This window comes from Choloepus didactylus, chromosome 10 (assembly GCF_015220235.1).
Source record: "Choloepus didactylus isolate mChoDid1 chromosome 10, mChoDid1.pri, whole genome shotgun sequence".
NCBI classification, from domain to species: domain Eukaryota; kingdom Metazoa; phylum Chordata; class Mammalia; order Pilosa; family Megalonychidae; genus Choloepus; species Choloepus didactylus.
In genome coordinates, this window is record NC_051316.1 from 39,030,994 (window position 1) to 39,046,408 (window position 15,415).

At 38.3% G+C, this 15,415-nt stretch overlaps 1 protein-coding gene across 2 annotated transcripts in view; it reads right to left on the minus strand.

The window, feature by feature from the left end:
• Nucleotides 1–73: 73 nt before the first annotated feature.
• Nucleotides 74–15,415, minus strand: part of LOC119505673 (vacuolar protein sorting-associated protein 13A-like) — a 37,901-nt gene continuing 22,559 nt past the window's right edge. Inside the window, exons 4-6 of one of the 2 annotated variants that reach the window (XM_037798541.1) lie at nt 5,663–5,758; nt 5,306–5,407; nt 74–610 (exon numbers count right to left, since the gene is read on the minus strand). In XM_037798541.1, coding sequence (XP_037654469.1) covers nt 456–610; nt 5,306–5,407; nt 5,663–5,758 — 353 coding nt within the window. In that variant the 3' untranslated portion in view covers nt 74–455. The remainder of the gene's footprint in view (nt 611–5,305; nt 5,408–5,662; nt 5,759–15,415) is intronic. The other variant, XM_037798542.1, reaches the window with a different exon arrangement.

Genomic DNA, 15,415 nt, shown 5'->3' on the forward strand with positions numbered 1-15,415 from the left:
ATGTCATACAATATCATTACATCTGCATAATGTTTTTGAGACTGAAAAAAAAAACAAAAAGTCCACAATAAATGACTGACACTCAAAATAGCACACAGATCAAATAATTGCATTTTAGAGAAAACAAATGATCTACTCAAGGTCAAACAGTTAAGTCTGGCTGTGCTGATTCCTAGACAATTGCTCTTTACAGGAGGTAGATATAGCATATTTTAAAGTATTTTTTAAATACATAATTGTTAATTTGTAACTCCCACTTATTGAAGGTGATTTTAAGAAAGGCACTTTCTTTCACTATCCAATGTTTGAGCATTTTATTAAAGTGTAACCAAGCACTTACCACTAAGAACTGCAAAGTACAACTATAATTATACAAAAGATATCCCTCTATCTCCCCCCATCCTAAGAGGCTGGCAAAACAGAGGAGAAGATGTGTCAATAAACAAAAAAATAACTTACATACAAATACAGAAACAAATATCATCTATTAAAATACTTACATCATCTTCATAGCGAATATGGATGTTGGAAATTTTCACTTGTAAATTTTTTATGATCTGAGTAACTAATTTTTCTGCAAAAGTGTGCTGTTTCTCCTCCTGGGGCTGTTCTACAATTGCAAACATTCCTTTCATTAACTTGAATGAAAAATGTACTCTATAAATGTCCACATATTGAATTAAAATACATAATTTGCCTTGTTAAAGGGAAAAAAAAGTCTGTATTTGTAGACAGAACTCTACCAAGAGTCTGCTTTCCAAAAGTCTTCCATACCAAAAAATTTTCAAAGGCAAGTAAATGCAAAAATTTTTCAAAAGCCAATTTCTTCTTCAAAGATACTAAAGGCAACCAAGTAGAATTTACTGGCGTTTAATTTTAGAATTTATCTCTTTCTCTTAACTATGCCTGAGTTCATAAAGACATGGAAAACAAAGAAGATTATTAGGTAAGACTTCTAATAGGTTTAAATTAGAGAAGCCAGTAATAGAAGCCAAGGAGGAATTTCCCTTAAAATTAGTGAAACCATCATAAATTGTCTACGGTTGGATGTATAAACTAGATGATATGCTGCTCCCCCGACAGATACACAAAAGAAAATTATAGGATCCTTTCCTTTCACTCTTTTTGAACAAGGATCAAAGAAGTTTACCATCTCTGTTTTCACATTATGAGGACATTACCTCCAGTTTCAGTACTTGCAAAGAATGGAAAGAATAAAGAATTTTCCTGAATTTTTTTGAAATACATACTTTATAACTACTAATTACTATCCCTTCCCCCCTCCCTTAAAAATAGCAATGATTTGTAAATTTGGGGATATAGGAGTTTATTTTTACAAGTCTTTTATGAGTAAAATAAATCTGTATGATTATTGAGATGACTTATTTTTGACAAATATTTATTAAAGTAATCCAGAAATAACTATTCTAAATATCTCAAATTATACAGGATGCTTATTTCTGAAATAAAGTTCTAGCCAGACGGTGGAGGAAAAAAAATAGCAATGAAAGTTCTCTCCATTCTATCCTAGTCCTGTTCCACAGATACATTCATATTATCCTACTATTCCCTAATTTAGCCTGGATAAAAGAAAGTTAATGAAGATATCAGGCACGTGTACTTTAAATTGTAAATGAGTAAGTTAAGTGAATATACTTTGAATATAAAAGGTCTATAAAATTAAGAAGTGCAGAGTAAGCACAGATTAAAAAGGGATGAAAAATAAACTCCTGGAAGAAAGGGAATTAACATTTTAATCTTTGAATTCCACCAGTACCTAATAAATCCTTGTTTTATAAATTTATCCAATCATTCAATTAAATGTTAAATCTTCTTTCCCTATCCACGGTCTTCCTCCTGACTTCCTTGTCCAGCTCAGATTCCATGGTACATCATTTCACCAACAACCTAAACTCTTTGCTCCCCTTTTTTTTCCTCATTTCCTGTCAATAAAGCCCCAACCGTGAACAAAACCCAACTACCCACTTGATACAAAAACATCCCTATACATATGCCTGCCAGCTGACTACTTCTGGACAAAGTCACAACTAGACAGATTGGAATTATAGTCAACTAGCTATCACCAACATCAATCAACCAGTAACTTCACTACATTTCTCTGGTCTATTTGTTCATATACTCCAGAAGAACTACTTCAAAATCTGTTTCAACTCCCCTCAAAATTCCAACAAACCTTCCCACTGCTCTCCTTACTCTTACCAGATGACTTTGCCTCTAGCTCTGTAAGACATAAGAGCTACTGGAAGGAAATTCTCTGCCAGTATTGCTCAATCAAAATAGCTATTTCCAAAGTGACCAATGACCTCCATGCCATAAATAAAATGAACATTTCCAAATCCTCTTCTTACCTGGTATCTCAGCAGGATATGATACATTACTTACTTCCTAAAACACCCTTTTCCCATGGAAATCTGAGGATTCACTTAATTACCTGGCCACTCTATCTTCTTTGTCTGTTCTCCTCCTCTATACAATAATTACATATTAGATTTCCTAGGACTAAATCCTAAGATTCTTCTCATTCTACACTGCCACTATGGGTAATCTTGTCCACATTACAGAGCCTGAACTATCATCCAAATGCTGACAACCCTCAAATTTATATTGAATAAAGAGGAACTACAATATAAAGTACAAGAATCTAGCACGTTCTGTAAACTACAAGTAGTTCAGCATGGCTGGAGCAAAGAACAGAGGAGATAAGAAAAAGGTTGAGGAATGAACAGTCTCTTCCTCAATGGTGCCAGGAAAACTGCATCTCCACAGGCAGAAGAAGGAAACTGAACCCTACCCTCATGGCATAAACAAAAATTAACTCAAAATGGATCAGCAATCTAAACATAAGAACTAAAATCATAAATCTCTGAAGAGAAAACATAAAGGAAAATCTCCATGACACTGGATTTGGCAATGGATTCTTAGATATGAACCCCAAAGTACAAGAAAAATAAATCAATAAATTGGACTTCACCAAAATTAAAAATTTTTGTACAAAGGACATCATCAAGAAAGTGAAAAGACAGCCTACAGAATAGGTGAAAACAGTTGCAAATCATATCTGTTAATGGTTTAATATTCAGAATTTATAAAGAACTTGCAAACATCAACAAAAGATTAGATAAAATTAGATTTAAAAACTTAGATAATTGGAGAATAAAAAATGTGTGGGTCAGGTTATGAGGCTGAAGGGGCAGGCAGGATTTAAGTCATGAGAGATTTTATATTATCTTACTACAGAGTTTAAACCTCAACCTGGTAACAATAAGGAATCACTAGTGAATTTTAAGCAAATACATTTATATCTTAAACCTCAGTATATATAAGAGGGACTTCTGATTAAATGTGATAGCACACACTTCTCTTATTTCTTAGTAAAACCCCCCTGAACCAAAAGTAAAGGGAAAAAGACAGGTAAACCCTCAAAGACAAAAGAAAGAAGATAGGAAAAAAAACAGAGAAGAGATATCAACAAAATTTTGGAAGCTAGGAAACAGACGGATTTGGCAGACCTAGCAGGGAGTCTGCTAAACCCATCTGCTAAACTGAATCCTAAAAGCCCACAGATGAAGATGTCAACGAAACACGAGGTGATTCAAGAAACACAACCCTGGAAAGATTCAGGAACTAGAGAGCCCAAAAAACAAAATGCCAAGCGGGGTGCACGGTGGGAGAGAAGATGACAATAGGAGGATTAATTTAAAGTCTGTATAATATTCATTATATATATATTATTATAGATGTCTAGTTCTCCTCCCATCCTCAGCCCACACAGCCAAGCAGTTATCCCTTTCTCACCCCAGTGGGAATCCAAGAGTTTATTCTGGACAAAATGAACCTGACCGGCTCCAGACTTAGAAACCATGTACATGCAAGGCCAGGGAGAATCACCACACCAAAAACAGGGAGATTAAGGAAAAGAATGCATAATAGTCATACCCATAGCCACTTACTAATGTCAAGCAAGTAACAAAATTGTGCCAGAAAATAAATGAAACCAGAATATACTATTTGGTATAACATATATATATATATATATAAACAACATTTATATATAATCATGATAATAAAAACAATGGATATTGATTTAACCAAAAATATTACTATCAGGAAGATAGAAGAAGGGGGTAGATCTTCATTGTCCATAAATGGAAGCCCATATATAATGTCTAAACCTAATAAATCAAGAAATAGGAATGCAAACATCTTATTTCACAATACAGACAGCAACACCAAAAGAAAAACCTTAAAAAGCGGAAAATAATTCTCTAGGATGTAAGAAGGGGGCTGAGCCAGGGGACAACATCTTTTTTAAACAAGTATGGGCTTTTTCCCTTTAAAAATTATTTTTATCTTATCAAGACAATACATATACAAAGTTAATTCTGAAAAGGAAAAAGCTTAGGAGACTTAGAAATAAAAAATTGGAGGTAGGGATAAATGATTACATAAAATCTAAAAGAACTGTGACAGACAAAAGAATTATAAGAAGTGCTGCCAGAGATTGTGTCAAATTTCCTTTAATGCTTGTCAACAGGTAAAACATTTAATACAGGAGTTTATTTTTTTATTATAAAACCAATGCATGGCAAATATAGTGAAGTTAGTGCACATATTTTTCTTTAAAGATGCTTAGCTATTAAAGGAAGGGCAAGGAGAAATAGTTAAATAGATAAGTAGGTTTGAAAGAGGATTTTATTTTTTAAGATATAAAAGGCTACAGTGCATTTCCATGCCATGGAGAAAGACTAGAAGGAAAAGTTAAGAGTCAAGAATGTAAAAAAGCTGAAGATGGTGACCAGAGCACAGGTGGAAAGGAATTAGATTTCTGCGGGATACTTCTTTAACTGATGGAAGAAGGGGTTGAAGTAAAGGACCTTGTGGTTTAGGTTGCGTATGTAAGAATGGACAACTGGAGAGTAAGTAATAGATTGGGAAACACATCGATATACAAAGGGTCTAAGTAACTCCATAAAAACAAAGAATTCATATGAGGGGAACTGAAAAGCAAACGCTGAAAAGTAAGAAATATACTTGATGAAATTAATTACTATAGTAAAAACTGACCCTACCATTATAAACTAGACATATCTGTCCTATAACAAGGAAATTTTTCTGTAAACATAATAAAACACATATAATAAACCACATAAAAATGTTCCAGGTAATAAGATTTATAATTGTGAAGTAATCTCCACACTTCCAGAGGCAAATAATAGTCTATTATGATAAATATTAGGTCTTTTCCATTTATCCTATTACCACTGTTACTTATTGTTTTCTTTACCTTGATCAGCTACTTTTTGTTTTGCTTCTTCTATTCTTTTTAGTTCCTGTTGCTTTGCTTCCAAGAGTTGTCTTTCTTCTTTTAAAGAATCATATTTTATTACTACAGGAAGTATAAATAGGAAGAATGTTAGTAACTTTAAAATTAAAAGAATCATTCCCCAAACATTCTTGAAAATAACCATCAATTCAACTACCGAAAACTCAAGTGAAAATTTAGAGTAAAAACCAATTTAATTTGAATTATCAAATACCAAATTTAAATGCTAAAATATCTCAAAAAATTCCCTGAAAATACATTGCACAAATATAATTAAATCATAAAGATGTTTACCATCTAAAAAAATTTTTGACTTACTAGAAGAAGGCACTATGAGTAAATAAATTTCCTCCAATACAGCTTCAACCGGTTGAGTATAAAGGTTTTTCCATGGAATTACAAGGTTAAGATTACCTACATATTTGGGGGGAAAAATATATATATTATTCATTTAACCTACATTACCAATTTTCCTCCAAGCATTAAAAGATTACAAAGTAGCCTCTGTCCTTAAGCACTCAGTCACTTTATAGAAAGCTATCTTAAACAAAAACAGCAGGTCTTTCTTATGATGATGTGAAATTATCTACATTGGTATTTTTGGAGAATCTAGAATACTATTTTCTAAATATTTATAAGTTTCTACTTATGGACATCCCTACCACATTTATAACAATATTCTTCTACCCTTAGTCAATATTCCTTAAATCAGAACTTTAAATTTTCCCAGTTCTTATACTTAAAAAAGGTCCATTATGTACTTGGTGTGTGTATATATGTTTCCCATATATTATGTGTTGGGCTGGTTTGAATCTATTATGTCCCCCACAAAAGCTATGTTCTTTTAATCCAATCTTCTTGGTGCAGACATATTTTGGTTGGGATCTTCTGATTAGATTGTTTCCATGGAGACGTGACCTTCCCAACTGTGGGTGAGACCTTTTGATTAGATTATTTCCACAGAGGTGTGACCCCACCCATTCAAGGTGGGTCTCGATTAGTCTTCTGGAGTCCTTAGGAGAGTCAGGGGCTGGCACAGACCCAGATGCTTGGAGATGCAGATAGGAATATGCTTAGAGATGCTAAGCTAAGAGATGCAAGTCCACAGTTGGCCCTGGAGAAGCTAAGGGGGGACCCCTACATGTATAGAGAGAAATGCCCAGGGGGAACAAGCAAGGATGCACAGGAATTGAGAGAGACGCTAACAGAGACAGAAACCTGGAAATATTTTGGAGGAAGCCATTGTGAAACCAGAACCCAGGAGCAAAGGACCAACAGATGCCAGCCACATGCCTTCCCAGCTGACAGACACGTGGGGTTCTGGACACCACCAGCCTTTCTTCAGTGAAGGTATCCTCTTGTTGATGGCTTAATTTGAACATTTTCAAGGTCTTACAACCATAAGTTTGTGAACTAATAGATCCCCTTTATAAAAGCCAATCGATTTCTGGAATTTTGCATTCTGGCAGCTTTAGCAAACCGGAACATTTGTATATACACACACAAATATGTGTGGTTATACATACATGTATGTTCATGTAAGTTAATAATCAAGATACATAGGCAATATTAGAAAGTTATTCAAACTAATAAAAACATTTTACTACGATCAAATAGCAAAATATTTTAAAAGCACTAAGTTTCTTGAACTGAAAACACCATGTATGGGGAGGAACTTCCAGGGAAGATGGCAGAGTAGGGAGCTCCAGGACTCAGTCCTTTCACCAAAACAACTATTGAACAGGCAGGTACTGTCTGAAACAACTGTTCTGGAACTCCAGAGGCCAGAAGAACACTATCCAGCATCCAGGAAAGAGCAAGAGGAAGGGGCTGATAAACTAAGATAAGTAACAGTGAACTGTTCTCTTCGTGCAGCAGCTGCTGTTGACCATCCCCCACTCTCAGAGCGAACCACCTTAGGATCCAGTCCCTGGCTAGCTCACTGGGGACAGAAAGGGATGTTAAAATTCCTCTTCCCCCAAAACAGGGATGGGCATAGCAGATTGCTGATCATGGCTTTTGATTAGCCAATTCGGATTGCTGGGTCCCACTGTTTCAACCCCACTGTTTCAACCCCACCCCAAACAGGAGCAGAGCCAGTGGAGACTTAAAGAGGCAGCAATTCCTCAGGACTCTGGGGGATGGTTAGCTGAAGGGCTCTATTTGCTGGGCAGGCCCAGAAAGAACAGATTTGGGGAGCCATCAAAGAGGCTTTGGGCACCCTTCCTGATAACTCCCCCAGAGCACTTTGGAGCTGGTGTGTGCCCCCTTCATGGGTCCCTGACCTGTTCTGGCTGGGAAATATTGACTTGGAGAAGTCCACTCCTGGGTAACCCTCCTTCCAGGCAAAAGCAGCTGGAAGCAATAAAAGGAGTGTAACACACTGTAGAGGCAATCAACATGGCAACATAAGACATGTACTGAAAACCTCTCCTCAGAGATTCACCAAAATAAAGGACAAATCTCACTTACTCAGAACTCTCAAAGAAGGGAAAGACTGGACAAGGATCCCTCAAATGCTGAATCAAGAAAGAGAAAAACACCAGGTAGGAAACTTTCGTCCTGGACCAGCCAGTCCTCTCTCCATCCACTCACTTGGTCCCACACAGTTCAGGAAGCACCCAGAGGAAGCAGCTGGGATCTATCCCACCTCCCACCAGGGACACAGACTATAAAATCTCTCACAGCAATAAGACAGATCCCCACATATATCCAGACACAGAGGTCCAAGTCCAGAGATATGCAATAGGACACAAGTCACTGAGGAGTACAGAATACAAAAGGGCCCCAAGGAGGATCTTCCAAAATGGAGGATTACAGAAAGAATGGCAGATGCTACGTCTTTCCCAAAAGCAGCCAGTAGCCAGACAAACTGTCTGAATCAACCATTTGGGGTCCCTGGGGACAAAGGAAGACATTTCAACATCCAGGTCAGTGTAGGACGGAGAGATTGAGAATACATGGGCAGAGACTCTAATTCCAGCTGCAACTCCTGGCACCCATCCCTTACCCTTGAGGGAAACAGCAGCAGGTGGCCCAAATCCTTGTCTGGGAGACAACTACAGACTGGAGTGGCTGAGGGAGCCCTCCAGCCCAACTGAAGAAGGAGACACAGCCCAACACTGAGCCAGATACTGGCCAATGAAGTGAGAACATGGGATCCCTGCAGCTTCAGCACAGCCCACTCAGATGTCGCAGGGTTTCACAAGTTAAACAGCTTTTAAGGACAAATAAAAGAGGGCCATCTGCATGGCAAGCTGGAAAGTGCAGGGGGGATAAGGCAGGGCTTTTGGGCACCTTTCCAGAACCTACCCCAGGCCCATGGCAGCTGGTCCACATCCCCTGCACAGGTATCCAGCCCTGTTTTAGCTAGGAGATACTGATGATCCAACTGTCAAAGCAGTGCCCTAACACAAAACCAAGCAACAACTAAATCCTAGACAAGAAAGAAAAGCTGAACTTGAGAATAGACCCATTAAGATAATCAGATGACCAGTTATCAGCAAAAAAACAGAAGGCATACTAAAACACAGGAAGACATGGACCACTCAAAGTAGAAAATTTAAAAGTTGGAGGAGACAGATTTTGGAACTAAACAAAGATGTTCAAACAAATCTCCTAAATCAATTCAACAAGATGGCGGAAAATATGCATAAACAGATAAAAGGATATTAAGAAGACACTAAGTAAGCATAAAGAATTTGAAAGAAGGCATAGAAAAATAACAGACTTTACGGAAATGAAAGGCACTGTAGATGAAATTAAAAATTAACACTAGAGGTACACAACAGCAGATCTGAAGAGACAGAAGAAAGGATCAGTGAGCTGAAACACAGGGCAACCAAATTCGAATAGACGAACAAATGGAGGAAAAAAATGGAAAAATTTGAGCAGGGTCTCAGGTAAGTGACAACACAAAGTGGGAAAACATATGTGCCATGGGTGTCCCAGAACAAGAAGAGAAGGGAAAAACAATAGAAAGAATATTTGAGGAAATAATGGCTGAAAATTTCCCAACCCATATAAAAGACATAAATATGCAAATCTAAAAAGCCCAAAGTACTCCAAATGGAATAAATCCAAATAGACCTGCTCCAAGGCACATACTAATCAGACTGTCAAAAGCCAAAGAGAGGTGACATCATCAACATGGTGACGTAAAGAACAACTAAAAATCTCTCCCGAGGAAGTCGACAAAATAAAAAGGATAATTCTGAATTGTTCACAACTCTGGAGGAAGATACCAACTGGAGAAGGTTCGTCCAAATGCTGAATTGAAGGCAGAGATAAATACCAGATATGGAAATGTTCTCATATAGACTGTGGTGGTGAATGCATAACTATGTGATTATACCAGGAGCCACAGAAAGTTCCTGCAGAAAGATACAAGTGCTGGAGAAGATGTGGAGAGAGCAACACCTATTCACTGTTGGTAGGAAAGTAAAATGGTGCAGCCCCTCTGGAGAACCGTGTGGTGGTTCCACAGGAGGCTGGGTATAGGGTTCCCATATGATCCTGCAACCCCGTTATATGGTGTATACTTGGAAGAACTGAAAGCAGAGACATAAACAGACATTTGCACACTGATGTTTATGGTGGAATTATTCAAGATTTGCAATGGATGGAGGTGGCCTAAGGGTTCATCAATGGATGAATGAACTGCAGTGTATACATAACAATGGAATATTGAACGGCTGCATGAAGAACTGAAGTTGTAAGGCATGCAACTCAGTGAATGAATCTTGACATTACATTGAGTGAAATAAGACAAAAACAAAGGACAAATATAGCAAGGCCTCGCTAATATAAACTATAATGAGCAAACACTGAGAACTGAATTTGAGAGCATAGGTTATCTGGGAATAGAACAGGGGCAGAGATTGGGCAATTGAAGATTAAGGAGCACAGAACGTACAAGGCTTATTGAAAAGATTCCTAGATTGTATTTTTTACAGTAGTCACATCTATTCCTGAGTTTTAGCTGTTATTTCTGAGTTCTGAGATGCTGAGCTCTTTGTGTATAACCTGATAGTTCCCTGGAAATTTGGTATCTGTGTGACACCTGAGACTCAGAGTTAGAGTTCTATAGCTCTGAAAGTCAACATTACTCCACACAGCAACTGTTAAAGAAGAGATCAGACTACAATTGGAGATATGAATGAAATGGACTTGGTTAGCACTAAGGTAAATTAGAATACAGGGTAAAGGATGATACCGACTGTCTTTTAAAACCCCAACTTCTGTGTGAGACCAAAGGAAAAGAGGTTTATTTGGTACAAAATTTATATTTCTGAAGCACAGTTTCAGTTTACTAAAGCTGCTGAAATTCAATATACCAGAAATGGATTGGCTTTTACAGTTGTAAGGCCATGAACATGTCCCAACTAAGGCATCAACAGAATGATACCTTCACCGAAGAAAGGGCAATGGCACCTGCGGTTCCTCTGTCACATGGGAAGGCACATGGCTGGAGACTGCTGGTCCTTTCCCAGTTTTAGCTTCTGGATTCCGGGGCTTTCTCCAAAATGTCTCTGAGCATCTGTTTTAGCTTCTCTTGTGGGTCCCTTTTGCTTCTCCTGTAGGAAACTGTAGATTTCCTCTCACAGCATCTCTGAGCACTCTCCAAAATATCTCCGCCTTTTATCCACTCATAGGGGACTCCACCAAGGGGATTAAGACCCATTTTGAATTGGTGGGGTCACATCTCCATGGAAAGAACCTAACCAAAAGGTCCCATCCACAATAGGTCTGCCCCCACAATTTGGATTAAAAGAACATAGTCTTACCTGTGGTACATAACAGATCCAAATCAGCACACACAGTATCTAATTTAACTTGTTCAGTTTATTTAAACAATATAATTACATGGGACTTAGAATAGGGAATGAGTTCTTGTTATTCTGTTCAGGCTAATGTAATATTCCAACACATTCCAGAATATTTAGGGCAGAAAATAAAGAAGTATTTGCAAAGTCCCCTTGAAGGACTGCAGAAAAATGTGGAACTATTAAACTTCCCCACCTGGGGAATTACTGCTATTCTCTTAAGCCAGAGGGATTCCCAATTTAAAATGCTAAGCCCTTGATCTAGAGGCTTGCCCTTATGAAACTTATTTCTCCAACGGCAAAACTAAGCCCACTTATAATTATGTCTAAGAGTCACTCCCAGAGAACCTCTTTTGTTGCTCAGATGTGGCCTGTACCTCTAAGCCAACTCTGCAAATTAATTCACTTCCCTCCCCGCTAAATGGGACATGACTCCCATGGGTGTAAGTCTCCCTGGCAATGTGGGACATGACTCCCAGGTATGAGCCTGGCCCTGGCATTGTGGGATTGAGAATGCCTTCTTGACCAAAAGGGGGAGAAGAAATATAACAAAGTAACATTTCAGCAGCTAAGAGATTTCAAATAGAGTTGAGAGATCATTCTGGAGATTATTCTTATGCATTATATAGATACTCCTTTTTCATTTCTAATGTATTAGAATAGCTAGGAGGAAATACATGAACTGTTGAACTGTAATCCAGTAGCCTTGATTCTTGATGATGACTATATAACTATATAGCTTTTATTGTGTGACCATGTGATTGTGAAAACCTTGTGACTGACATTCCATAGATTCAGTGTATAGGAAGATGAGTAATAAAGAAAAAAATATATATAAGTAATAGAGGGGATAAGAGGTATGGGATGTTTTGGGTGTTCTTTCTTATTTTTATTATTTTTTATTTCATTTTTTATTGTTTTAATTATTTTGGGGACAATAATGAAAATGCTCTAAAATTGTGGTGATGAATGCACAACTATATGGTGATACTGTGAACCACTGATTGTATAACTTGGATGGATTATATGATGTGTGAATATATCTCAGTAAAACTGCATTACTAAATAGATGACAACTGAATGCCAAGGATGATCCTGGATGGGATCTGAGGATGGAGGACAGGAGGCTCAAAGGAACACAGTTGAGACATAAGAAAAAAAAAGAAAAGAAGGAAATATAGAATGTAAGTTTTGTATCAATGTTGAATTTCTTGAACTTCTTAGCTGCGCTTAATGGGACTGCATAAAAGAATGTTCTTGTTCATGGGAATCATATATGTGAATTATAGTGTTTGTTCAAGGATGTGTGCAACTTGCTCTCAGATGTTCAGAAGACAGAGCAATAGATGATGGATGATACATAGGGAGGGAGGGGGGAAGAGAAATGGCGGTGTGACAGCATGTTAAAGTTGATGGATCAGGGTATCGGGGGAGGGGGGTCAGGGTATGCTGGAGTTCTGTGTATGGGTTTTGTATTGTTTTTGCAACTGTTCCCATAATTCTGAATTTATTTCAAAATAAAATTTAAAAAAAAAAAAGAAAAAAAAACTGCATAAAAAAAAAGAAGCCAAAGAGAAGGAGAAAATTCTGAAAGCAGCAAGAAAAAAGTGATTCACCACATAAAAGGGAAGTCAAATAAGACTAAGTGCTGATTTCTCATCAAACCACGGAGGTGAAAAGACTGTGGTATGACACTGAAAGAGAAAAATTTCCAGCCAGAAATTCTCTGTCCAGCAAAGCTGTCCTTCAAAAATGAGGGAGGAGAGATCTAAGATGGCGGCATAGAGAGGAGTAGAAGCTAGTTAGCCCCCCTGGAACAACTAATAAACAACCAGGAACAACTAGTAAATAATATGGAATAACTGCAGGAGGACAAATGTGACCGTCCACTCATCATAGACCGACCTGAATTGGGAGGAATGCCCAAGATTGCAGCATAAAATCTGTAAGTAAAAACTGTGGCTCCAAGACAGGAGCCCCCTCCCCCTACGACCTGAGCTGCAAAGTCTTGTGGAGCTAGAGAGCAGCTCTCTCCGAGCAAGTGAATATAGCTCAGCTGAGCTCCAACTGGGGTTTTAATTAGCAAGCTTGGACTACTCGATACAAGTTACGAATCCCCAACAAGCACACAGAGTCTTTGGGTGAAGACTGACCTTGGAGAGCCAGAGGGTGGCCGCGGACTGGCCCTGAAGGGGGCTTTCTGTCCCTGTTTCAGCTCAGTGGAAAAAGCCTCAGCCATTGTCAGTTCCCAGTGATCTGACCCAGACAAGGGTGGAGATAGCACAGGCAGAGAGAGACCACTGAAATGCTAATGACCTCTCCCTAGGGGGTCTATCTTCCCTAAGAGGAAAGGGGTGGGGCCCAGCTCTACTACTCGCCTTCCATTCAGAACCAGACCCCAGAGCCTGGGGGAAAACAGCCACGGGCCACAACTCCTTACACAAGTCTGGAGTTACAGGCTGACAGGCGCCACCTGCTGGGCAGAAAAGCACAGTGACTTGAGGCATCACAGGGTGTACCAATTTCCTAAGACACACCCTCAGGGAAACCGGATACTGAATAGTTCTTCTTTCTGGGACCGGAGCCCGTTTTGGTCTGGGAAAACCTGATTGGAGTAACCAAGGAAACCATGCCTAGACAACAGAAAACTACAACCTACACTAACAAAAATGAAGTTATGGCCCAGTCAGAGGAACAAACTTACACTTCAACTGATATACAGGAATTTAAACAACTAATAATAAGCCAAGTAAAAAAGTTTAGGGAAGATATGGCAAAACAGATGAACCATATAATGAAAACACTGGGCATACATAAGGTAGAAACTGAAAGTATGAAAAACCAACTGGCAGAATCTATGAAAATGAAAGGCACAACACAAGAGATGAAGGACACAATGGAGACATGCAACAGCAGATCTCAAGAGGCAGAAGAAAACACTTAGAAACTGGAGAACAAGGCATCTGAAAGCCTACACACAAAAGAACATATAGAGACAAAATGGAAAAATGCAAGCAACATCTCCAGGAACTTAAGGACAACATGAAATGCAGGAATGTACATGTCATTGGTGTCCCAGAAGGAAAAGAGAAGGGAAAATAGGCAGAAGCAGTAATAGCGGAAATAATCAATGAAAATTTCCCATCTCTTGTGAAAGACATAAAATTATGGATCCAAGAAGTGCTATGTACCCCAAACAGAATAAATCTGAATAAGCCTATGCCAAGACACTTAATAATCAGATTATCAAACATCAAAGATAAAGAGAGAATCCTGAAAGCAGAAAGAGAAAAACGATCCATCACATACAAAGGAAGCTTGATAAGACTATATGTGGATTTCTCAACAGAAACCATGAAGGCAAGAAGGAAGTGGGGTGATACATTTAAGACACCGAAAGAGAAAAATCACCAACCAAGAATCCTATATCCGGCAAAACTGTCCTTTAAATATCAGGGAACTTAAAATATTCTTAGACAAACAGACAATGACAGTTTGTGAACAAGATACCTGCTCTACAGGAAATACCAAAGGAAGCACTGCAGACAGAAAGGAAAAGACAGGAGTGAGAAGTTTGGAAAACAATTTTGGGAGACAGTAGCATAGCAATGTAAGTATACTGAACAAAGATGACTGTGAGTATGGTTGAAAGAGGAAGGTTGGGACCATGTGTGACACCAGAACAAAAGACGAAGGATAAAGACTGGGACTGTGTGACTCAGGGAAACCTAGGGTGCTCAACGATTATAATAAAAGGTACAAATATGTTTTTACATGAGGTAGAACAAATGAATGTCAACATTGCAAGGTGTTAAAAAGAAGGTGGGATTGGGGGGAAATACAGTCAATGCAAACTAGAGACTGTAATTAATGGAAACACTGTATTATGCTTCCTTTAATATAACAAAGGCAATATAACAAAGCTAAATGCATATGGGGGGTGGGGGTAAATAGGGGAAGGGTATGGGACTCCTGGCATTGGTGATGTTGTCTAACTCTTTACTCTACTTTAGGTTAATGCTATCTTTCCTTTTGTTGCTTTCTAGCTGTCACATTTTTCTGTTGTTGTTTTTTTCTCTCTCTTTCTCTTTTCGTTTGTCTCTCTGCCTTCTCTGACTCTTCCTCCTTCTTTGTGGAAGAAATGGAGATGTCCTAATCAAGATATCCAAAGTACATGAGGCAAACACTAGCAATCCTGAAGGGAGTAATAGACAGCTCTACAATAAGTGGGAAACTTCAACACACC